The sequence below is a fragment of the Hippocampus bargibanti genome, linkage group LG07 (assembly GCF_051943395.1).
Source record: "Hippocampus bargibanti isolate YZ-2025 linkage group LG07, ASM5194339v1, whole genome shotgun sequence".
Lineage (NCBI taxonomy): Eukaryota > Metazoa > Chordata > Actinopteri > Syngnathiformes > Syngnathidae > Hippocampus > Hippocampus bargibanti.
In genome coordinates, this window is record NC_142740.1 from 10095164 (window position 1) to 10121174 (window position 26011).

General features: G+C 45.5%; 1 protein-coding gene across 1 annotated transcript; it reads left to right on the forward strand.

The window, feature by feature from the left end:
- The first annotated feature begins 6451 nt into the window (after positions 1-6451).
- On the forward strand, positions 6452-24742 carry LOC148895383 (glypican-1-like). Its single transcript, XM_089001551.1, has 5 exons — positions 6452-6572; positions 6654-6784; positions 10477-10617; positions 13632-13762; positions 22004-24742. Exons 2-5 carry the CDS (start codon positions 6659-6661, stop codon positions 22038-22040), a joined length of 435 nt encoding a protein of 144 aa, XP_088857677.1. The 5' UTR covers positions 6452-6572; positions 6654-6658; the 3' UTR covers positions 22041-24742.
- The last annotated feature ends 1269 nt before the right edge of the window (positions 24743-26011 follow it).

Consider the following 26011-nt stretch of genomic DNA (forward strand, 5'->3'; position numbering starts at 1 on the left):
TGTTTTGCTCTAGCGTTTAATATAGGTGTACAAAGAGTTTTAGCCCCTAATCATGCCTCCAAAGAAAGTAAGTGCTGCTTAAAGTGACAAAAGAAAAGTAGTGCGTACAACTATTGCATTTAAGAAAGAAATAATCGCAAAATATGAAGGAGGTGTGTGAGTGTCTGATCTGGCGAGGGAATACAGCATGGCGAAATCTACGATCAGAATGATATTAAAGAATAAGGAGGCTGTGAAACAGTGATGTTGCTGTGGGAGTGAGAGCAAGTGTCATTGGATAGATATTTTAAGAGAAAAGAACATCCTGTAGCCGAGTCATCCGAAGCTGTCACGTTCCGAGCGAGAGTGACGGCAGATGACTCGTCGGAACGTAGTGGAATGTTTGGGATCCCAAAACAGACACGTACTACCCAAGCAGGATGTTTATTCACAAATCAAAGAAAACACGAGTAAGAAGGCAGGGGGTGATCCGACCCGCTTACTACGCCAAAAAGCAAATGGCACACGAGGGTGCAAAATTACACAATCCCGGAAGATGACATAAATTTACGGGACGCAGGGAAAATACCTCGGACCGGGTACACTCGCGCATCGAAGGAAGAGTCCAGGTACGTTGGCGATTTGAGTCAATCATCCGGCATTGGCGAGGTGATTGCGAACCGCATAAATGCCCCGTGTCCGTGATTAGAGAATGACAGCGGGTGGAAAACGGCCGGGAGAGCCCCCCCCCCCCCCCCCCTATTTGTCCTCTATTCCCTGCCCCCAGTGGTTAAAACCGCACGTGATTGGTCAAGCGCGTCAGCGCAGAGTGCCGATGCTTATGTGGAACATTTGCGGTTTGGAATTGAAGCAGATTTATGTGGAACAGGAGATGTGAGACAATCTCTTTTCGTCAATGGATGCTACAGCTGCGTGTTTGCTTTCAACATTTAGCTTGTAGTCGACATGCACATTCCACCATGATGTCCCTGATCCACTGGTGGAAAGACGCTTTGATCCTCTCCTCTTTCATCTAGAACTGCTTCATGTCATCACAAAGAGGGTACAGCAAGTCCTGAAGAATGAATGTCTCTCTGTGTCTTTGTGTTGTCATATTGTCTCTGTGCTGTCATATTATTTCAGAATCAGAATCAGAATACCTTTATTCGTCCCGCAATGGGGAAATTTGCAGTCCACAGCAGCAATTGAAGAGGGATGGGGTTGGGGTGGGAGTGAGCCGCCGCCCCGCCGACCGCCCCTCGCCTCCGTCGGAACCCGGCGCGCGGGGCGCGGAGCCGCCCCGGCGGGAATACGGGTCGCCGGCGAGCGGCGCGGCGTCGGACGGCGCGCGGTCGCGCCGGGCAGGCGGAGCGGCGCGGGGGAGACCCCCCGCCGCTCTGGCCACCCGGCGCGGTCGCCCCGTCCGCGCCCGTCGTCCGCGGGCGGCTCCCCGCCGGGCGTCCGCGCCCGCCCCGGTGGAAGGCGGTCGGGCGAGGGTGTCGTTTCGGCGGGTGTCGGCGGCGACTCCGGACGCGAGCCGCGCCCTTCCCGCGGATCCCTTCAGCTGCGGCGCCCCGCGGGTTTCCCCCACGCGGCGGCCTCCGCTACCCCCGTTCCCCCTCCGGGGGGGGCGGGCGGGCGGTCGCCCGGGGGCGTTTCTCCGCGGGGTGGCCTCGGCCGGCGCCTAGCAGCTGGCTTAGAACTGGTGCGGACCAGGGGAATCCGACTGTTTAATTAAAACAAAGCATCGCGAAGGCCCGAGGCGGGTGTTGACGCGATGTGATTTCTGCCCAGTGCTCTGAATGTCAAAGTGAAGAAATTCAACGAAGCGCGGGTAAACGGCGGGAGTAACTATGACTCTCTTAAGGTAGCCAAATGCCTCGTCATCTAATTAGTGACGCGCATGAATGGATGAACGAGATTCCCTCTGTCGGTAGAATGGGGTCCGACAACCCCTACCCACCCTCTAACGAGGCCGGGGTCACGGGCACGCCCGTGGCCTTGGGCCCACGGTGGTAAGTACCAGGTACCCCGTAGTCTCTCGTGCCTGTCGCCTCCTTGCATGTCCACGGGGGTGGGTTCGACTTCAAGGGGCCGCTTTAGATCTTAGCCCTTTACCTCCCCACTCCAAGACGGGCGCCCGCGGGTCACAGTCGCGACATCGGAACTGCTGCTGCAGCACAATAAACTACTACAACGCACCTAACGCCGTGTGGTTTTATGGGGAACGTGAGGCAGACAAGTAGGCACATTTTCCCTTAGCTCCCCTACTGACCACCCCTCCTTTCCAACAGATGGGAGATAGTGAAGAGCCCAGTTCTCCACCTAACAAGAGAAGGGCGATGACGGATCTAGCGGCCCCCACACCGAGTAGCTTAGCGCACGCACACTGCATGGGTGAATCGCCAGTGGTGACAGTCAAACTGCCGCGGTTTGTTCAAGCATGCCCCCTCTGCGGGAAACTCATTGAACGTGTCGCCGCCTTAGTGAGGCACTTCGTTGTCTGCCACAGTAGGGCCAGGATCCGGTTCGCCTGTCGAGCATGCGGCAAGACCTCGGACAAGAGCCACCCCATCGCCTGCCACTTGCCCAAATGCAAACCCCGGGGACCTGAAACAGGGGGGGACCATGCATGCCCTGATTGCCACCGGCGGTTCCCCTCCGGGAGGAGCCTCTCTCAGCATAGGAGACAGGCACACCCCGCGGCATGGAGCCGTATCGTCCGACGAGCCCCCAGATCCAGGTGGACATGGTCCCCCAGCTCGAGGGCGATTCTCAGAGACATCGTGCAGGCCCAGGGGGAAAACGACGACGCATTCCGAAGGGTGGCAGAGGAGCTTGGCTGTGAACCCACGGTCCGGCAAATCAAGTTGGAATGGGCGGCCCTCAAACGCGCCCAAGCTGCCACCCTGGAACGTCAAACCGCGTTGTGGGCCAAGACCAAGAGCACCGTGCAGTTCGGACCCAGAGGCCCCCGCCCCCCCCCGGCTCGAGCTAAATCGGAATTCCTCGACAAACTAACACGATCGATCGGGGACGCCGCTGATAGCGAATCTAGGGCTCTCAAGGCCGCAATCGTGGCCACCGACAAGGACGCGAGGCGGAAGCTGAGGGCGCTCATGCGAGCCATGGCACTTCCCATCCCTACCATCAGCGAGCACACAATGAGGCGCGGGCCCCGACCGTATCCGAACAACGCCCTGACGCGAAGGAACAGGCGTAAGAATACATACCGACGCCAACAGGAACAATACCAAGACGCCCGCCGTTGTCTCGCCCAGGCCATCCTCGATGGGAGTGAACGGCCCGGATGCCCGGTGGCCATAGAGACACTAGAGGCCCACTTCCGTGATAGGTGGAGCGGCCGACACAGCTTCCTTAAGCTCGGTCGGTTTCGTTCCGACACCGTAGCCGACAATAGCCTGCTGTGTGAACCCATCCGTCCCTCCGAAGTCGCCAGACACCTTAAGGCCATGCGGGGCGACTCTGCCCCTGGACCCGATAGGATCACCAAAGCCCTTATCATGCAGCACGACCCACAGCATACCGCGTTGGCTTCGATCTTCACCACCTGGCTGGCGAACGGAGCCACCCCGGCCAGCTTAAAACGCTGTCGCACCACGCTGATCCCCAAGACCGAGGACCCGGCTGAGCTGCGGGCAGTTACCAATTGGCGCCCGATCACGATCAGCTCCGTCCTGATGAGGCTATTCTCTAGGATAGTAACTAAAAGACTCACCCTAGCATGCCCCTTACATCCAAGGCAGAAAGGTTTCTCGGCGGGGGTCGACGGTTGCGGCGAGAACCTTACGATATTGGACTTCATCATTCGCAGTTCGGTCCGCTGGAAGGATGACCTGGCAGTGGTCTTCATTGACTTCGCCAAGGCCTTCGACACGGTGGACCACTGCCATATATTGAGAGCCCTGAACCGGGCCGGAGTTGATAAGCATGTCCGCGAGCTGATTAGGCACATGTACGACAACTGCACCACCCAGATTGTGTGCGGGAGTAAAGAATCCCGGATGATCCGGATGGAGGTGGGAGTTAAGCAGGGCGACCCGATGTCACCCTTCCTATTCAACCTGGCGGTGGACCCGCTCCTGGCCTCGCTTGAGCGAGGCGAATTTGGCCTCGATTGGGGGGGCCTGAAATTAGCTACCCTGGCCTTTGCCGACGATCTTGTCCTGGTGAGTGGCTCTTATTGCGACATGGCGGCTCAACTGGCCGTTCTAGATAGATTTTGTAGATACACCGGTTTGTCGGTACAACCAAAGAAATGCCAGGGCTTCATGCTGCGGAGGGGCTGCCTCTCCAGGATGGACCCCTGGATAGTGTCCAATGAACCCATAGCCAGCTGTGGCCCTGATGGCCTGATAAAGTATTTGGGGATACACATCGGCCCCACCAGAGGGGTCACTTACCAGGACATGACCGGAAAAGCACACTTATGGCTGGAGGCGGTAGGCCGCGCCTCGCTCAAGCCCGGCCAGAAAGTCGGTATCCTCGTCCAATCTTTGCTGCCCAGACTACTCTATGCCGTGACGCTTGGAAGAGCCCCCGTCACCAAATTAAGGGGCCTGGACCGGCTAGTGAGGAGTGCCGTCAAACGGTGGCTCCATCTGGAACCAAGCACATGCAACGGCATTCTTTACTCCCGCCGCAAGGACGGGGGTCTTGGAATCCTCCGTTTGGAGAAGCATGTGCCTGCCGCAATGATCAGGAGGCTTTGGCGCATGGGCCGCAGTGAGGACCACTGGGCCCGTGCGGCGGCCCGCGAGACTATCAGTCAACCCGTCTGGTCCCTGTGGTGGAAGGCCGCAGGCGGCGCGGAAGAGGACCTTCCGGCCGTTGCGGATCTGGCCACCGCCTCTAAGCCGAAACTTCCCTGCTGGAGGATCAAAGAGAACGAAGACTGGGAGCGCCTCGAGGTCCAGGGCCATGGCGTAGCAGCCTTTCGGAACGACAAGCTTAGCAATGCCTGGATTGGGGGAGCCACCGACAGCATCATCCGCCCCAAGCATTACATCAGGGCCCTGGCTCTGAGAGCCGGCAACGCGCTACCCAATCTGAGGCGGGGAGCGACGGGTCAGGGTGGCCTGACTACCTGTAGAGCTTGTAGTATGGCCAAAGAATCCCAGGCCCATGTGTTGGGTCGCTGCGTCGCACTCAAAGACAATGTTATCAGCCGACACGACAAGCTGTGTGTCGCCCTGTCCCAGGAGATGTCGGCCCTGGGGTGGACAGTGACCCTTTCATTCCTTTCATCGCTTTTCTGCTGTGAAATAAAATTTCTCCACTGTGAGACTAATAAAGGCAAATCCAATCCAATCCAAAGAACGCAGCAGTGAGGGGGCGGTGGTTACAGAAACATAGAACTGCAAATGAAAATATATTATAGCCGCACGTGATTGGTCAACAACGCAGCAGTGAGGGGGGTTGACAGAAACACAGAGCTGCAAATAAAAATAGATTAAAGCCGCACGTGATTGGTCAAGAACGCAGCAGTGAAGGGGGCGTACAGAAACACTGCAAATAAAATAGATAGGCAGACGACAGAGAGAAAGTGAGAAATGGATAGAAAACAGTGAAATTTGGACTTGTTTCAACTTTATTGATAGTTCAAAGGCAGATTTTAGACTGCAAGGTTAAAATATCCCATCTCCACAAATAAGCCGCACAAGCCATCTGTACACTTAATGCAAAAAGCTATCAACCCAGCTAAACAGAACACAATTGATGAGGAACTACGTAAAATTATCGCAGAGAAAGCACGGCAACTTCACTTGGATACCGTCAAGAGGCAACCTGGAAGTTTGTCATCCATTGATGATTTCAATGCTAGCCACGGATGGTTCGAGAACTTTAAGTGTCGTACAGGGATTCATGGTGTCATTCGTCAATGGTGAGGCAGCTAGTTCTGACGATAAAGCTGCCAAAGCTTACAAGTAATCTTTCCTCAAGGTGGCCACTCCATTCCATCAAGCCATCAACGACCATCACAAAGGCAAATGAAACGACTTTATTATACAGTACAGTTTATTTCTTTAATTACAATACAATAGCACATTTATTATACATAAAATAAGGTATATTTTGTGTAGTTTTAAAGCTTAGAAAATTAGAAAGTAGAAAAGTATGTTTTATGGGAACGGATTATTCTCATTTTAATGGTTTCCTATGGGAAATTAATGTTTGGGATGCACACTTTTTACCTTACACACTCTGTCTGGGAACCAATGAAGTTCATAAGCCAATGTATGCCTGTATTTCATTTTTCAATTTCTATTATTGACATTTCAGAGCACAATGACCCTTTTCATTTTTTTATCTTGCTTGCTACAGATACAAGTTTTAAGAGTTATAAATCATGGCATACAGTCCAGAATACAATACAAACTAATTACAGTACATCATTCCTCTCCAGGTTCCTCTGAGCCCAGAATGCGTGAAGGCCTTGTTGAAACTTGTTTACTGCCCACATTGCCGTGGCCTTGCCTCTGTCAAACCCTGCGCCAACTACTGCGCCAATGTTGTGAAGGGCTGCCTGGCAAACCAAGCCGATCTTAACCCTGAGTGGCAGAATCTTATTGGTAAAAAATATCCCAACATACAAGTCCAAGGGAACCTGACTAAAATGATGGCATATTGAGCAATTGCAATCGAATTTTCAGATACCATGATACAAGTGGCATCGAGTTTCAGCACAGAGCCCAGTCTCGATGTGGTTGTGTCATCCATGCCCTCTCAAGTGTTTGAGGCTGTCCGCTTGCTCACAGAAAATGTTGACACCATCTCAGCCAAAGTAAGTTACCATTATTGAACATTTCTTTCTGTACATTGCAGTGTCTGAAACGCATGACAAAAAGTTAGCGGACATTAGGGCAGACAACTTGGTAACGTTGCCTGCTCGGCCATAAAGTTGCCTGCCCCATTTTTCACAACTTGAAATAAGATGACTAATCGAAAAAAAAAACATTGATGCAAAGTATAAAGGATTTTTTAAATTAAGAAGTACCAGTCACAAATGCTCCCTTGCTTAATTTATGGTAAATATCCCTTGCTGAAGATTTTGCTCCAGTTGTCGTTTGTCGTCATGGTGCACAATGAAATGTTTGCGTTGCCTTGTTTGCTTAAAGCCACTGGACTGTTGTTTCTTTCTGAATGTTTTGAAAGGCGCTTAGAAAGAGGAGTCCACGTGGCGTGTAGCTGTTTGCTTGTACCTTTTGCTTTATTGAATACAACAAACGTTTGATTTGAAGAAATAAACTTTTTTTTTTCTGGAAGACGTTGTCGGCCACCGAGATGTTTTGAAAGTTGTACGCCCGACGTAAAAGTTGTACGCCCCGGGCCTCCGGGCAGACGTTATTTCAAACACTGGTACATTGTCTGCAAGTGTAAATCCAACATGGTTAGTATTAATTTCTTGCCTGAATGGACAAATTATGTTACAAGTATGTAAGTATTACAAGCCCGAACCAAAAGTACTCTTTTGGTTCGGGCAGGGCTCAGTAACTCAAAATGTTGAAATGGCTATATTGCACCAAAGAAAAACATAAACAAGGGCCATTGAAGCCACTACAAAATACACTAAGCCTCATAATGGAGGCAACACATGCTGTATGTATCTTTATTAGCTACATTAGCCTACTATTAGCTGAACAAAGCACCTCCAAAACACCAATAAAAATGACTAAAAGTGTCCCAAAACTGCTTCAAAATGACCTTGGAAACAACCAGCAGGGCTGACAGCGCTACCCGTTGGTCGCCAATCCGAACGTGGCAGTCTGCCACTGATCGGGATGACCAGCACCTGTGCAGGTGCAAGCGGGGCCGACAGCACCAACCAGATCATGACACGAACAACTGTAAGCAATAAAACATTGTCTTTTCCATGAACTGATAAATTTGTAACCTGGCTAATGAGCTCTTCCTGTGAAGGAGTTTCAAGTCGTAAATTGCTCTTGTGATAAATGAGTTTCCCAAGTCCTAAATTCTGTCCCAGGCCAGATCTCCTAGATGAAGATGACAGTTTAACAAGCTGTGTCTGTTGACCTCAGATTGACCCCAGGTTGTCTGTGCTTCAATTGTGTATTCGAGTCACACATGTTGACTAAGCATATAACAGCATGAAACTTTCAAATATGATAACTTCTTATTCTCCATCAAAGACATACAACTATACAGATAATGTCATTTTAAATAGGTGGGTTTTGAAGGTGGGAAAATAATCAATATTCTCGATGTTGGGAGGAAGAGAGTTCCAGAGTATGGGGGCGGAGAGGCCGAAAGCCCTGTCCCTCATCTTGCTGAGGCAGGGGGCAAACTGTTAGAGTTGAAATGAAGAAATAATTGAAACTTACACAAAAAGGAGGGAAGACATCCCTTTGTTGCTTTTTTACTTGCAAGGAGAATAGACAAGACAGAGTACAGGGTATATCGTTCACACCTATTCAAAACAATCTTACTACCCTTCCCCTTTATTACAGTGACTGGCCTTGGTAGATAGTTTCTCATAAACAAGATATTCTATTACTCTAATCCAAGTTCTTGTGGCACTTGGAACATCCCCGCAGACCTTTGGCCGACAGTTGGGTCACTCTGCCATCCAGTCGTTGAAGATTATCTGAAAACATCCCTCCAACTTTCCCTTCCATTCCATCCAGAATACTACCTCTTCACAGCACACATTAATAACTTCAGACCGACATTGAATTTATAGTTGAATGATTAAGTGGAACGTGAAAGACAAAGAAGAAATGTGAATGTGTGATTGATTACATGTATGATTACATGGTTGAGCATTTTTACTATTAGCATAAGCATTCATTTCAAGCAGAATCAATGTATCATGAGCAAATGTATGATAACTAAAACAACAACCCTAACACACACAGAGGTGGAGGGAGGATGAGGATCTGAGGGAACGAGATGGAACAGAAATTTGAAAAAGGTCAGATAGGTATGGGAGGACAAGGTTATGGATGCTTTGGTACTTAATACTTGGGGCTGAAACAGGACCACTGTTGAAGAAAATGTCGTTTATTGTGTTACAGATTCAGCTGTATAAAGCAATACGTATTGCATTGTATTGTAGTATGCCTTGATACTACAGTATGGAACCCATAAAAAGGACTGAACTCCACTGTCATTCCGACAGCTAAATGTCATATTTTTGTGAAACGTCTTGCAGTCATTGTTAGGTGTAAATCTTGGATGTTTTTTTTCGAAATCCACTTTTTGATGTATTAATAATCAATATATATTAAAACTAATTCTGTTTGAAGACTGGTTTTATTGTAATGCAGTATATTAATCAAGCAGCACCGATCGGAAATGGATTTAATGTTTAATTTATTTTGTCCAATAAACGAAAACGTTGACAATTCTATTCTACTACCAAAAAAATGAACATTTTAAATACTGTATGTCTATGGGGACATCTAGTGGCGAATTTTACTTTTCATAGTCACTATGCCAGAGATTAACTCTGATGCACTCGTATACACAGTATAAGAAAAGAACAAACACATTATTATTATTATTATTATTATTATTATTATTATTATTATTATTATTATTATTATTATTGTTGTCATCAAGCTGTCTATCTGGCCGTCTGTCTATCTGTCTATCTCGCTAGCTACCCTAGCTGGCTATCTATTTGTTATCTAGATACCCATTTGCTATCTATTCGCTGTCTTGCTGGCTATATATTAGCTATCTAGCTGGCTATTAGATATCTATCTGGCTAGCTATCTAGCGGGCAAGCTATTAGCTCTACTGTATATTAGCTAGCTTTATATCTATTTGAGTTACTTCCGGGGTGAGTGAATGCTGGCGCGTGTGTCTCCCGCTGCTCACCCACACAAAAAACTTCTTCTCTGACAGTTTTTGATGGGGTGATTCTGGTGTTTGTTTCGTGTACACGATCTTTAAGCATGTTCATTGTTTGTTCTGCCATTTTGTTTCACGTCTCAAGTGCTAATAGCTATCTATTCACTAGCTATTAGCTATCTATTCGCTAGCGAATGACTATTCGTTAGGTATTAGCTATCTATTCGCTAGCTATTAGCTATCTATTCACTGGCTTTTAGATATCTATTCGCGAGCGAATGGCCATCTATTCGCTAGGTATTAGTTATCTATTGGCTTGTTAGCTTGCTATCTATTTGAGTTTCTTCCGGGTTGAGTGAACGAACGCTGGCACGTGTGGCTGCCGTTGCTCACCCGCAGAAAAAATATCCTGCTACTGTAAAGTGACCATGAGAATTTTGAAAGGCGTTTAGAAATGAAATTTGTTATTATTATTATTATTATTGTTATTATTATTTAACACTAGTAATTGTGTATTTAATCGAAAACAGACTCGCTCCAACATGACAAAGTTGCTGTTCTTGACAAAGTCAAGATATCCCATTTGTTATTTTCCTTGTTGTGAAATACTAAAATGTGCTTGAAAATAAGCCTGCAACATTTGAATTTATCCCAAAATAGGTGTCCCAAACCTGTGGCACTCCAGTTGAGCCAGGCACGGGGAGTCAAACACTTCTCGGGCCAAAGAAAAAAAAGAGTGGTTCTTTGACTGCTTCAGAATACAAACCTTCTCCTACTGCAGGGCTCAGACTCGAGATACAGGTATGGAGCTCACTTCTTACCCAATGGAAAGAAAGTCATCTTACTGTGTGAAATTGATCTTCCTTTTTTGACTGGTTTCTCAGTATAGACACATGTATTATCCAATATTTCAACAACACGAGTCAACAGAGAATTTTAGTCAGACATAGCTTTTCATGTCCCTTAATTTATTTTTCACACTGAATAAAGAAACGTCTACTTAATTTTTAGATGGATTTTCATTTAGTTTTTTAGGTTTCACCTATAACCATTGATAGAGTGTTTTTATGCACATTCGTAAACATTATGTTATTCCATGTTTAGCTTAGTACATTTTATGTTATTTTATGTTTATATCAGTACATATTATGTTATTGCATGTTTAATTTAGACTACATGGAATTATGAAGTTTATTAGTTGAATAGTTGTGAAAGCAGACTGTAACAAGTATCAACTTTCAGTCTGATGTCCTCCAAAATACTTGCCCGTAGCTGATTGGACAACAGATCGCTGCTGTGTGACTTCCTATACTTCTCCGTAGCTGATTGGACAACAGATCGCTGCTGTGTACTTTCAAAACTAGGTTGAGCGGGCGGGCTTTGTTCTCTTGGCTTCCCATCCCGACGAGAGATGTTCTCATTTTGTTTCACTAGAATAAAGTAGTTTTTTGTTCACCATCTATCGTCCTCGCTGGTATTTCATCACAGAACTTCGTTGAACACCGAACCAGATGAGAAACAAGAATTAGAACCGAACAACCATGCACAAAACGGATGTTACTACCTTCCATCACGTCAGTGCATTTTGCTGTACTTGTTTGGTCAGCCTGTGGAAACGGGCTGATTAATTCCTTACATAGAGCTTTGCCGCCATTTTCTGCCTCGTTTTGGGTGCGACATATCCCCCCTGATGCCTCAAAATGACACAGAATAAATGATTTAATCGATTGCAAACATGTATGCTTTCCTCTTTGGAACTATTTGAATCATATTCATAACTGGATGAGTAACAAGAAATCATATTCTCCGAATCTGAAGCCATTGTTTTGATTCTCCAGCAAGGCAAGTCGTCTTGGCGTGACATCACGAACAAGGGGGGAGGGACCTTCTGAAACTGGCCACTTCCGGGTTAACTTTGTTGGAGATTTTGGACACTTTAAAGGACAACCGACATCACTTTTTTGTTTTTTAACTAACATCAGAAAAACGTTTGATAGCATCTAAAATACCCAAAACACGCAGTATGATATTTTTAGTCAAATGCAAAACACCAATAAAAATGACTTAAAGTGTCCAAAATCTGCAAAAAAATGAGCTGCGAATTGGGCATTTTCAGAAAGTCCCGCCCCCAGTTCGTGATGTCACGCCAAGACGTCTTGCATTGTTGGAGAATCCAAACAATGGCTTCAGATTCGGAGAATATGCTTTCTTGTTACACATCCACTTATGAATATGATGCAAATAGTCCTGAAGAGGAAAGCATACATGTTTGCAATCGATTAAAGAATTTATTCCATGCCATTTTGAGGCAACTATGGATCAACAGAAAAGAGGCACAAAATGGCGACCTCCAGTGGCCACCTCCGCTTCCACAGGCTGATAAATGCCTTATATGGAGCTTGGATTCCCTCTTCTGGCGGCTTTTGGGTGCAACACGGTTCTCAAACCAAACATGTACAGCAAAATACATTGACGTGATGGAAGGACGCTACAATGCGTCTTTTTTACGGTCAGGGGGTGGTCCTTTCATGACGTCACGTACGGACTCGTCACCAACTCAAAAACAAGACTTCCTGAATATTCAGAGCGAGTCTTAAAACGTAAAATATAGCTATATGTGGTGGAATCTTATTAAAATACGCTCAGTAGAAGTCATTTGAAGCCATTTTAGAAATTATGGACACAACTTGTCCGGAGACGTCGGTTGTCCTTTCAGTCATTTTTATTGGTGTTTTGCATTTGACTAAAAATACAATACTGCGTGTTTTGGGTATTTTAGATGCCATAAAACGTTTTTCTGATGTCAGATCTCTGGTGCTTTCGTCAACACAAATTTGGAAACGGGTAAAATTGACCCGTAACATAATTTGAGGGTTAATAAAGTTTTCCATATATACAGAAGGCACACCACATTAAGTCGCTACAGTAGAGGCTGCGGTTACGTTTTACATACCCCAACATGGACCACGCACCGCTTCTTCTACAGGGGGAAATGGAGTCATGTCTGCTGACAGGATAGTTGCGAGACCTGTTATGGCTCAATATTACTTCACATATAAGGCACATAAAATATGACCCTGCACCTTATAAGCTGGTACAGTTTATAATATGTAGCTTATAAGGCGCATCAACTTATAATAATAATAATAATAATAATAATAATAATAATAATAATAATGTATCATATAGAATATATCATAAATATAAGGATCATCTTTTGAAGAAAATGAAGGATTTTGGGTACACCGGAAAATACAGTACATATTATTATTATTATTATTATTATTATTATTATTATTATTATTATTATTAGTCGTAGTAGTAGTAGTAGTATTATAAGCCGCTGCACTTTATAAGCCACATACACATTATAAGCCGTACCGGCTTCTAAGGTGCAGGGTCATATTTTATTATGATTATGATTATGATAATAATAATAATAATCATGATTATTATTATTATTATTATTATTATTATTATTATTATTATTATTATTATTATTATTATTACTCAAACCGGATGTGCTTGATAAATGAAAACTGGGTTATAATCATAAATATGACAAAAACATTCATAAAAGTCTAATGTATCTCCCATCATAGTGATGTAGTAAACATTTGTCAGCCAGGGTTTCAAAATTAGGACTATTCTGTTCTTGTTGGTGTAACTGTCAATGTGATTGATTGTCTGCGGCTTGCCTAGGAACTGACTGTACTCCTGTATTCCTATCCATTCTTGAAATGGACGGAAATACGTATTGTAGATTGATGCCAAATAGTTTTCCTTTGGATTATGTGTTTGAATGTCATCTTCAGGTGTTGGATCTCTCCAGTAAATTAAGGGAAATGAGCCAATATTGGCTGCAGCTCTCCATAGCACTCTGCAGCAAATTGGCAGCAGGTGGCGCCAACAAAGATCAATGCTGGAACGGCATTACCAAAGCCAGGTTTGAAAGAAACCGCCAAGCATCTTGAACTGTCATTGTGTGGTGTTTATTTATCCTCAGCCTCTCATTACAATTGCACATTCATTTGGAGAGTAAAAGCAATTGGTCTGTATTTTTTTGTCACAGCTGCACAAATTGTTACAATTCTGTTATGCAACATAACTTCAGAACTCAAATACGAACACTTATTCCACCTATCCATTATCCAAACGGTTTATCCTCACGAGAGTCATGCAGGCTATCCAAGCCGTCATCGAGCAGTCAGCAAGGTGCACCCTGAATTGGTCACACACAATTGCAGAGCACACACATAGATGAACAACTATTTACACTAAGGGACAATCCGAAGCGTTGTATTAACTTGCCATGTATATTTTTGTAACGCGGGAGGAAACCGGAATACCCGGAGAAAACCCACAAAGGCATGCGTAGATCATGCAAACTCCTCACAGGCCAGAGCTGGAGTTGAACTCTGCACAACTGCACCGTATGGCGGTCGTGTTAATCAGTAACCACTGGGCTGCCAAATTCAAATACAGTGATACCTTGACTTACGAACTTAATTGGTTACCAGACAGAGTGTGTAAGGCGAAAAGTCTGTATCCCAAAAAATAATTTCCCATTGGAAACCATTTAAATGAGAATAATCTGTTCCCAGGTCCCCATAAAACATAATTTTCTACTTTCTAATTTCTAAGCCTTAAAACTACACAAAATATACCTTATTTTATGTATAATAAATGTGCTATTGTATTATAATTATATAAATAAACTGTATAATAAAGTCGTTTTATTTACCTTGGTGATGGTCGTTGATGCCTTGATGGAATGGAGTGGCCGGTTTCATCAGAATTAAACACTTGATAAGGAACGGAGCCTTCTTCTTTCACTATCTTGAAGAATGATCCCTTGGAGGTGCTTTTTTCTGCGATTATTTTGCCTAGTTCTTTATCAATTGTGTTCTGTTTAGCTGGGTCTATAGATTTTTGCAGTAAATGTACAGATGACTTGTGCAGGTTATTTGTGGAGCCTGATGGTGGAGGAAGCCACAAACCCTCTGCATCCAACTTCAATTGTGTATACCTTCGTTTTCCATCCCCGCTGTTGCGCATCCACTGCGAGTTCTGTGTAGCGCAGCTTCTTACGCTCAAAGGCCTCTTCAACAGAGTTTTCCCACAGGACTGTAAGTTCTGCGATGTAGACAGCCTTGAGTGACGAGGGCCAGAGCACCAAGTCTGGTCTGAGGGTGGTGGCTGCAATCTCCGCTGGGAAAACCAATTGCTGGCCAAGGTCAACCCGCATCTCCCAATCGCGGGCCCCGGATAGCTGTCCAACTTCTGGTTTGGCAGTAGGATGGTTGGGCTTTTCCTGTCCCTCTCGGATGAAGATCAATGGTGCTGTGCTGGATGTGGTGGCTCGCATTGGCAAGGAGTTGATGGTATTCCTCTTGCTCTCAAGGACAACTGCCAAACTCTTTAGGACCTGGTTGTGCCTCCAGGTGTAGCGGCCTTGTGTGAGGCTGGTCTTACAACCGGTCAGGATGTGTTTGAGAGTTCCTGGCGTTCGACAGAGGTCACAGGTTGGATCTTTGCCATACCATTGGTGGAGGTTTTTTGGAGATGGGAGCACGTCATTGATAGCTCTGATGATGAAGCTGATGTTGCTTGCCTCCATTTCCCAGAGATCCTTCCAGCTGAGCCTTCTCTTCTCCAGGCCTTCCCACCTCATCCATTGTCCCTGCTTGGCAAGAGAGACAGCCCGTGCAGTTCTTTCAGCTTCCTCTTGGCGGCGCACCTCTGCTATCACCATTTTCCTTCTTTCCGATGTTGAAGCCTTATGCCAAGAAGGTTTGTTTGTAAGGCCAAACCCCCCTCTTCCGAGCTGAACGTGTCCCACAATGTCGCTGTGCCTTAGGGCTGCTGTGGCCTGCTGCACTGCAATGGATGGTGTCCATTTCCGTCCCGTTGATAGGGGGGGTGCAGCTTGACTGATCTTCCGGTCTCTGGAGTCTGTGAGGGTCATCTGAAGTCTCACTTTAGCGCACTTGTACTCTTCGGTGAGGCTTATGATTGGAAGCTCAAGGACCCCTTTGCCATAAAGGCCGATGTTAGACAGACAGCGTGGAACACCAAGCCAGCGTTTCACATATCTAGTGATGGTTCGCTCCATCTTCTCCACAGTTCAGAGTGGGGCCTCATAGACTGTGAGTGGCCACATTACCCGAGGGAGAAGTCCAAACTGCAGACACCAGAGCTTGAGCTTTCCTGGCAGCTCAGTCTTGTTGATGTTTTCCAGACTATTGGTGATGTCCTGCTTCAGTTGCTGCACTTGATCTTTGTCTCTGAGGCTTGCATTGTACCACCTGCCCAGGCTTTTGACCGGTTCCTCAGACACCGTTGGTATTGGGTCATCACCAATGCAGAAGTTCACATTTTTTAGCTGTCCCTTGACGATTGAGATGCTGCGTGACTTGCTCGGCTTGATTTTCATCCGGGCACATTTAATGTTTTCCTGCAGTTTTCCAAGTAGCCGCCTGGTGCAAGCTGCGGTAGTGGTCAAGGTGGTCATGTCATCCATGTATGCCCGGATAGGTGGGAGGTGGATCCCATTCCTTGTTTGATCACCTCCCGCCCTGATGATGACCTCCATGGCCATTGTGAAGGCCACTGGTGAAATCGTACAACCTGCCATGATGCCGACTTCTACACGCTGCCATGATGTTGTGAAGTCAGGTGTTGTGAAGCAGAGTTGCAGGTCTTCGAAGTAGGCTTTTACCAGGGCAGTAATGGGTAGTGGAACATGGAAGAAGTTGAACGATTCCCAGAGAAGGTTATGGGGAACTGAGCCAAAGGCATTGGCCAGGTCGAGGAAGATGACATGAAGATCTCTCTTGTCTTTCTTTGCCGCTTGGATTTGGTGCCAGATCATACTTGTGTGCTCCAAGCAACCAGAGAACCCAGGGATGCCTGCCTTCTGTACAGATGTATCGACGTACTTGTTCTTCTCCAGGTAGGTGGAAAGTCTCCGTGCTAAAACATTAAAGAAGATTTTCCCCTCAACGTTGAGAAGGCTAATTGGACGGAATTGACTGATGTCTGCCGCATTCTTCTCCTTGGGAATTAGTACGCCTCCGGCTCTCCGCCATGCCTTTGGTATTATCCCTTTCTGCCACACAATCCTCATGAGTCTCCAAAGATAACGCAGAACATCTGGTGCGTTCTTGTAGAGCTTATATGGAACTCCATTTGGCCCCGGGGCTGATGCTGATCTTGCACGCCGTATTGTATTGTCCACTTCCTTCCATTTTGGAGGGCCAGTCTCGAGGTTGAATTCTGGTGGTTCAATAGGGGGGATGTCATGTGGGATAGCTAGTTTTTCCTGCCTTTTTGTGTCCTGGTGGACCTTTTCCAGATGCTTTTCAAGTTCCTGCTTGGAGGTTTTAAGGATTCTGCTTTTGTCCTTCGCGAAGAGGTCTTTGACAAACTTGAAGGGGTTTTTATAGAACCGTGTTCTTGTTTGTTCCTTGTTCTTGCGATGTTTTCTCAAGTTTTCTGCCCTTCGTAAGGTTGCCAACCGGCATTTGATGTCCCCTTGGAGCAGCATGAGACCTTCTTTCTCTGCATCAGAGGCCTTCTTCCATTGTTTTCGCAGGTCCCTTCTTTCTCTGACCAGTCTGTCTATCTCTTGCTGCCTCCTGGATTTGGTTGGTGGTGGTCTTGCATTGGCGGTTTTCCGGATGTACACTCCAAAGCGCTCCTCCCCGTAGTGATAGATGATGTCACCAATATTTCCCAGCTTTTTCTCTGCTGTGCCCACTTGTTGCTCCAAGATTTTGGTCAGATCGTTATTGACGGTTTCCCACTCTCTTTTCTCGATAGCTTTTGGCCACTTCACCTTGGTCTGTGCCCTTTGATCTTGTCCTCCTTGGGAGGTCTCTGTGGTTGCGTGGGCTCTTCCACCTTTCGTTCTGTGAGTGCATTACCATCGTCCCTGACAGGGGTGTAGACGCTCTGCGAACTTTGGTTGTCGTCCCGTCGCTGTGCTTCACTCGACTTATTTGACGTCTGACTTCGTAAGAAATATTAGTCAATGCGAGGCCCTTGTCTCTGCTTTCCCAAGCACTGTGTCTTCCCTTGGTGGATCTTTAACCCGATAGCTGATGTTACTTTTGCCCAGCCACAGACGCACACCTTGAGTGAGTATCCTGCTGCCGTTGTCTCATGTGCCATGTTCTTGCTCGTAGTCAGGTTCGTTCCTGGGTCGGTAACCGTGTTGTCAGTCATTGAGCCATCTTGCGCCGCCGCTCTCGCAGCCTCTAGGGGTATCTTTCTTTGTATTCTTTCTGTAGCATTTAGCGGGTGCCTCCAACAAACTGAACCAGCGTTGGTGACTGCCACAATGGGTAGCTAGCCCATGACAGCCCCAGTGGGGTCTATTCCCTCCTGTCAGCTGTCTTTCCAAGCTGTCACACAGACTTTCCTATGTTGTCAGCTGTCCTTTCACAGCAGTCACTGGATAGCATCCAGATACAAAGAATCATGAAACACTGGACGTGATGTTACTCTGTCCATTTGTGCCAATGGATGGTCCTCACATGAGATTAGCCTTGATGTTGAGAGTGGTGTGGGAGCTGTGCCTCAGGGATGGGAGGTTGTGACTTTGGGACATCGTAGATGACACACATCGTCTGTAGTGTGCCATCGTCAGTAGTGAGAGAGATATAGAGAGAGATGTAAAGATAGATATAGAGAGAGACAGAGAGAGAGATCTAGAGATAGAGGGTAGAGGTAGAGAGAGAGATCGAGAGGTAGGTAGAGATAGAAAGAGATAGAGAGAGAGATAGAAATAGACAGAGATAACTAGAGATAGAGAGAGAGAGAGATAGAGATGTAGAGGTAGAGATAGAGAGAGGTAGAGGTAGAGATAGAGGGAGGTAGAGAGATAGAGAGGGTAGAGGTAGAGATAGAGAGAGACTACAGCTCTGCGTTCAATACCATCATCCCAGAACTCCTCATCCCCAAACTTCTCCAGCTTGGTGTGTCCCCCACGATCTGCCAGTGGACCCTCAGCTTCCTGACAGGACGGACACAACAGGTCAGACTGGGAAATATATCATCCACAACACGAACCACGAGCACTGGAGCCCCGCAGGGATGCGTCCTCTCTCCATTGCTCTTCTCTCTCTACACGAACGACTGCACCTCAACGCACCCAGCTGTCAAATTCATAAAGTTCGCAGACGACACCACGGTCATCGGTCTCATCAAAGACGGCGACGAGTCTGCGTACTGACAACAAGTGGAGCAGCTGGAGCTCTGGTGCAGCCGTCACAACCTGGAGCTGAACACGCTCAAGACAGTTGAGATGATGGTGGACTTCAGGAAACATCCATCACCACAGCTACCCCTCACACTATCCAACTGCCTGGTGTCAACCGTTGAGACCTTCAAGTTCCTGGGAATCACAGTCTCCCAGGACATGAAGTGGGAGGTCAACACCAACTCTATCCTGAAAAAGGCCCAACAGAGAATGTACTTCCTGAGGCTGCTAAAGAAGCATGGCCTGCCACAGGAGGTGCTGCAACATTTCTACACGGCTGTCATCGAATCCATCCTGTGTTCTTCCATCACCGTTTGGTTCGGGGCCGCCACAAAAATGGACAAAATCCGACTTCAACGGACAGTTAGGACGGCGAAAAAAATCATTGGCACCGCCCTACCCACTCTCGAGGACTTGCACACTGCAAGAATCCAAACTAGGGCGCGGAAAATCCTACTGGACCCTCCGCACCCTGCCCACCACCTTTTCCAGCTACTCCCCTCAGGCAGGCACTACCGATCCATGCGCACCAAATCCAGCAGACATTTAAACAGCTTCTTCCCCCAAGCCATTAACTCTTTGAACTCTTTCAACAGTAGCCAAAATGGAACTGTATAGTGCCACTTAGCAGTTTTTTTGACAACGATACTAGTGCAGCGTGTTCTACCGGAAACAAATTCCTTGTGTGTTCTACATACTTGGCAATAAAGATGATTCTGATTCTGATTCTGATTCTGATAGGGAGATAGATTTAGAGATAGAGAGAGAGATAGGGATAGAGAGAGAGAGAGAGAGAGAGAGAGAGAGAGAGAGAGAGAGAGAGAGAGAGAGAGAGAGAGAGAGAGAGAGAGAGATAGAAATAGAGATAGAGATAGATAGAGATTTAGAGGTAGAGGTAGACACAGAGAGAGGTAGAGAGATAAAGAGAGAGAGAGATAGAGATAGACAAACTAGAGAGACAGATAGACAGATAGACTAGATAGACGGGCATACAGGACCAAACGATCTTGGTTTATTGGCCTTGGTGCGACAGTGATGTAGCTGAAGCGTGAAGAGGGTTAGGTGATTTTGTTGAGAATGCAGAAAGTTGGACTGAGAATTTTGAGGAATTGTGCTTCTTATCAGTTGAATGGACAAGAAACGCTGAAGGTTCTCAGAAGATGCCTGGTACACCATTGGAATCGGGTGAAAGGTGACTATACTGGGAAAACGTCAACTGGAACAAATATGACGTATGAGGAGGTGACAGCCCAACGGAGATCGGTTTGTGAGAACAACCAAACATTATGGAAAAAATCACCAAACTTTGGCATGATTCAAAATTGTAGACAGTTACGTGGAGAAGATATTAATATTTTTCGGGGACGCCTGGAAAATGTTTTTCGGAACCACTGCTGTATTCCTGAATCTGCTGATGAGAATTCCATTAATGTCAACCAATTCAAGCAAACATTTCTCCAGAATTTGACGCCGGAAATTGGAGATTTCATTCGCAAACATTATGTCCAACACAGGACTGGAAGGTTGGTTGATCTCATGGAGTGGGCAATACACGCCCAAGAAGTGGTGAGAAAAAAGTGGGGAAATGGTGTAAATTCGCCGATGGAACATGTGATGGCATCTACCATGGGTGACATAATGGAGAACGTGTTGTACCAAGATCGGGTGAAGAGACGGATGCCGCCCTGTGATCAATGCTACAGTTGTGGCAGTGTAGGGCATATTGCTCGCCACTGCAAAAGGAAACATGGGAAACCTTACAGACCTCCACCATATAATACACGATATGGTGGAGGACAAAAAACAAAACATTCAGATTGACGTGCGGAACCCCATTTCGACACTGATGACAACAGTCACAACAGTGGGAAATGGGGATCAATGAAACCAGTTGAAATCTTGGATTTGACAAATGTCTTTGCCTTGACTTTGCCGGAAAACGAAAAACCTTATTATTGGCTAAAAATTGGGAAAAAGGATGTCAAATTTCTTTGCGATAGTGGTGCATGCAGATCAGTGTTAAGAGACACCATTCCAGGTGTCACTCCAAGTCGACAACAAATTTCTGTGGTATCTGCAAATGGGAAAGTGACATTGTTACCTATTTCTAAACCAATAAAAATTTTAGATGAGGGACTAACTCCATACAAGGTCACTATGGTCTTGAGTGGAGATTGTCCTATAAATTTGTTGGGGAGAGACCTGTTACAACAACTACAAATAGCTTTAATACCAACAGAAGAAGGGTACAAACCCAGAAAAGTGAACTTTCTGGAGTCCTTCGTAGTTGACGCTATGGGAGACCCAGTAAAAGTTGATTCACTAGAATTATGACTAATGGCCACTCTAAGGGCGGAGGACTTTCCAGATGTCCCTGCCACCCTTTGGTCATCGGGAAAAACAGATGTGGGCTTACTTAAAACAGCAAAACCAGTTGAAGTATTGCCTAAAACGACTTATCGACCAAGACTTAAACAATATCCATTAAAACAGGATGCTATTATTGGCATCACTCCTGTAATATGGTGACCAGGTGCTGATCAAGCCGATCAAGAGGAAGTCCTGGTCTGCACCAAAGTGGGAGGGGCATATCATCCACAGAGTGCAGGATTAGTTGAAAGAACGAATGGTACGATAAAAAATCGACTTAGAAAAACTATGGAGGCAACAGGCAAACCATGGCCTGAATGTCTGTTTTTGGTTAAATTATATATGAGAATAACACCCACTAATAACGGCTTAACGCCTTTTGAGATCTTGCATGGCAGACCTTTCATCCTCCCATTATGGGAAGGTGTGCCCTGGCAAGAAAATGAATCAGATCCAGGCACTTTGTTGGCAAAATGGTTGTGTGAAATGTTTACAACAAAAGAGGTCCAGTCAGCATGTGTACTGCTGCAGTCCGTTCTGTTCCCTCCACAGGAACAGAGGCTGCTGCGCCACGGAGACCAGGTGCTGATCAAACCGATCAAGAGGAAGTCCTGGTCTGCACCAAAGTGGGAGGGGCCATTTACCGTGCTGATAACAACGCCAACTGCCATCAAGATCGCCGACAGATCTACCTGGGTGCATCAAAGCCATTGCAAAATCGTTCACCAACCAGATCCGGAGCAGGTGGAAGAGAGACGGAGCCAAACTACTCAATAGCCATGGGTTTGGTCCACATCATCTTGCTGTATGAATTAGTGGAGGCAATCCAGATGACGCACGTAAAGCCTCGCATTCCATCAGCCTGCCAAACTCCACCCTTACATCCAACGACGGCAGAAAAGTGCCCAAGCATGGCACATCCTGTAGCCTGCTTTCCACTAGAAGCTGCAGGAATTGTGTCATTTCCCCTTAGCGTCCTCGTGAACGAAGCACGACAAGATGGAAGCAATTATCCTCAAGAGTTTTGGTACGCTCGTATCAAGTCCGGGAAGGCTTGGACCACTGTTTGGGATTCCGTTGTGGTCCGTTCTAAGCCTAACACAGAATGGGTTCGAAATAGCTGTGCCCAAGAAGCAAAACGAATCGTCGTCAAGATAGCTCGAGGGAACTGGTTAGGAACAGGTACAATGACTGATATCCAACTCGCTATCATAACTCATGATGTTGCAGGATGCATGGACTTGAGACTCTGTCCTGATTCTCGTGAACATCACACTGGTTTTCCCGTAACTATATGCATCATGTCATCTTTGACATCACCAGTCGTGACATCGCCGTTCCAAAATAAACCGCACATTAGACTGACAGCCTATGTTGAAATACCTGCCAAAAAAGCCCAAAATTCAGGTGTCATGGGCGCATTATATCAACCGTTTGCAGGAGAAAAACATGACTGGAATTCGTTGTTATCAAACATGTGGTATCGTTATGCTACACTAATTGCTAAACAAAATAGGAAAAGTAATTGCTTTGTTTGTTCGTATATGCCACATTCAGTGACGCAACAACGAGTGCATTCAAAGGTATTTGGAGATAAAATGGCTTGAGCTGCATATATGTTAATATCTTCGCATAAACCTGATCAACATTTTCCAGTTCTTCGCAATGCTTCGAGAGGAGAGATTGTTCCAAGTTTAGATACCATTTTGGAAACTGAAAATCAGGTTATGACCGAGAGCGGATTGCGATTACCAGTATGCGTTGCAATATACGGTACAGGTTAAAACTCAGGTTTTATAGATGAGGATAGATGTTTATATGTGCTACCGTTAAACACCAATGTCACCATCTTACCCGTATCTTCACATCTTTGGTGGTTATGCGGTTGGAAAGTATATTCTTTTATTCCTCCGAGAGCCTACGGTTTGTGCGCACCTGTTACTGTAACTGACAATACTTTCATTGTTACCAGTCGTCCAGCGCACCATCATGTGAAAAGAAGAGTGTCGTTTAAGCCCCATGATTCGATCTGGGGAACTGATGTTCCAGAACAATTCAAACACCATAGCACGGGAAGTAAGGTGATGTTAGCTCTTTCCACAAATTGGAGTGGCTAAAAACATGCTACGAATTGAAACAATTGACTACAGGTTTCAAGTGTTTGTAAATGCCAGTTTGGAAGTAGATGAAATGCAAAACACCGAAATTGCATTAATTAGACAAATGGTGCTGCAAAATAGAATGGTTTTGGACCTTTTCACAGCCCCACAAGGGGGCGTCTGTGCTATGGTGGGTGACACTTGTACGTACATACCCGAAGAAGCGAATTCCATAAACATGACTGATGCTTTGTCTGTTGTCAGGGATCTCAGAGATGCCATGGCCAAGGATCACCGGCCTGATCAACCGTGGATCTTTGACGGGCTCTTTGGGGGCCCTTGGTATCGGACTTAGCTCAGAGTGTTTATCCCTCTCGCAATTGTGATTGTACTTATTTTCTTAGTCATTGGTTGTATTATTCCATGCTTAAGAGCAACACTAATGAATATGATAACTAATTCTCAGGTGAATTATGCAAAGGTTTTGTATCAACAAATGTGTGAAGGGGACCCTGTGTTGTAGCTAGGAATAGTACACCATGGCCATAGTGTGGTTGCTCCAACAAACAAAAGCAAGCCGAGGAGTTTTCCTCATTAAAATTTAAAAACCCTCACAAATGGAGAGGTTATATATCACAGCAGCAAAGTTGTGATAGAGGTTTTTCGCCTTTTCCATGGTGTTAGTTAGATTAGGTTAGATAATATTAGATAATGTTAGATAGATTAGATTAGTTTAGATGAGTAAAGCAAGAATAAAGAATGGTTCCCTGTGCAGTTAGTATGACGTGCATGCATGAAATCTTTTGGAAATGTATGAACTAATGTTTAAATGTACAACAGGAGGGAATGATACAGTGTTTTATGCACATTAGTAAACATATTATGTTATTTCATGTTTAGTTTAGTACACATTATGATTATTGCACGTTTAATTTAGTTACATAGCATTATCAAGCTTATTAGTTCAATAGTCGTTGCAAAGAGGGAACTGCTCCAACTTCAGTCTAAGACCCTCCCAACACTGAGTTGTCCGTAGCTGATTGGACAACAGATCGCTGCTGTGGACATTCAAAAACTAGTCAGAGCGGGAGCTCGCTCTCTTGTTCCTATCTTTGTTCGTGTGCTCTGACTTCGCTCCTGCCTAGATGATAGAAGTGCTTTTTTCTGTCTCACTAGAATAAAGTAGTTTTTTGTTCACCATCTATCATCGTCACTGATATTTTTATCACTGAACTTCGTTGAACACCGAACCAGGAAAGAAACAAGAATTTAAACCGAACACCTGATTTATGGGATATTTTAACCTTCAAGTCTACACTCTGCTTTTGAACGATCAAAGTTGAAACAAGTCCAAATTTCACTGTTTTCTATCCATATTATCACCGTTTCACCGTTGTTTTTTTTTCACTTTTGTTTTTTTTGCTCCCTCTTCTCCCTTTCGCGTGTGTGTGTTTTATCACTCTCTCTCTCTGTCGTCTGCCTGCCTCTTTAATGTTTACCCCCCCACCCCACTGCTGCGTTCTTGACCAATCATGTGGCTTTAACCGAAGACTGGGGGTGGGGAATAGAGGACAAAACAGTCGGCCACCATTTTGTTGTTAGGAGAACGGACTCGTTCATGAACGACACATCACTCATTATGGCAGCTCCGTGTGTATCCCGAAAAATAGTTCATTTGCCAAGGTAAAATTTTCATAAATGTAATGTTAATAAACTGAAAAGTTCGTAAGCCAAGGAGTTCATAAACTGGGGTTTCACTGTACTAAATATTTTATTTATTCACATATATTCATGGAAAATTGAAAAAAAACATTCACTTTTCCTAAAACAGCACATGGTCAAAACAGCAAGAGACTTGGAATTCTAATTTATTTTATTTATTTGGGTCTTGGCAACCAGTTCAGGGTCTACTGTGCCCCACACCCAGTGACAGCTTGTATCGACCTCAGTAAACTCACAAACAATTCAGAGAGTGAAATTATTTGACAATCACTCTGTTAATTTTGCACACACTCACCCACTCTTTCAGAACTTTTTGGTTTTGCACTAAAATTTGGACAGCCCCACAAGCTTCTTTTCAGTCAGTTTTTTTCTCATTCTTTTTCATTTCTACGGAAGATATCTTCCTGAAGTGATGGGGGATGGCCTGGCCAATCACATCAACAATCCAGAGGTGGAGCTTGACATCACCACGCCAGACATGACGATCCGGCAACAAATCATGCAACTCAAAATAATGAGCAACAGGCTAAAAAATGCCATGGATGGGAATGATGTGGATTTCCAGGATGCAAGTGAGTAGATTTTTGGAGCAAAAAAGATGGAATATTTTAGTAATTTACACAATACTTGTGAAAAACGGACTGTTTTACTTCCACTGCAGCTGTGGAGGGGGGTATGACATGAAACTTAATTGCTTTGATTGTTGATACATAATTGATCAACATTGAGAATATTCTAA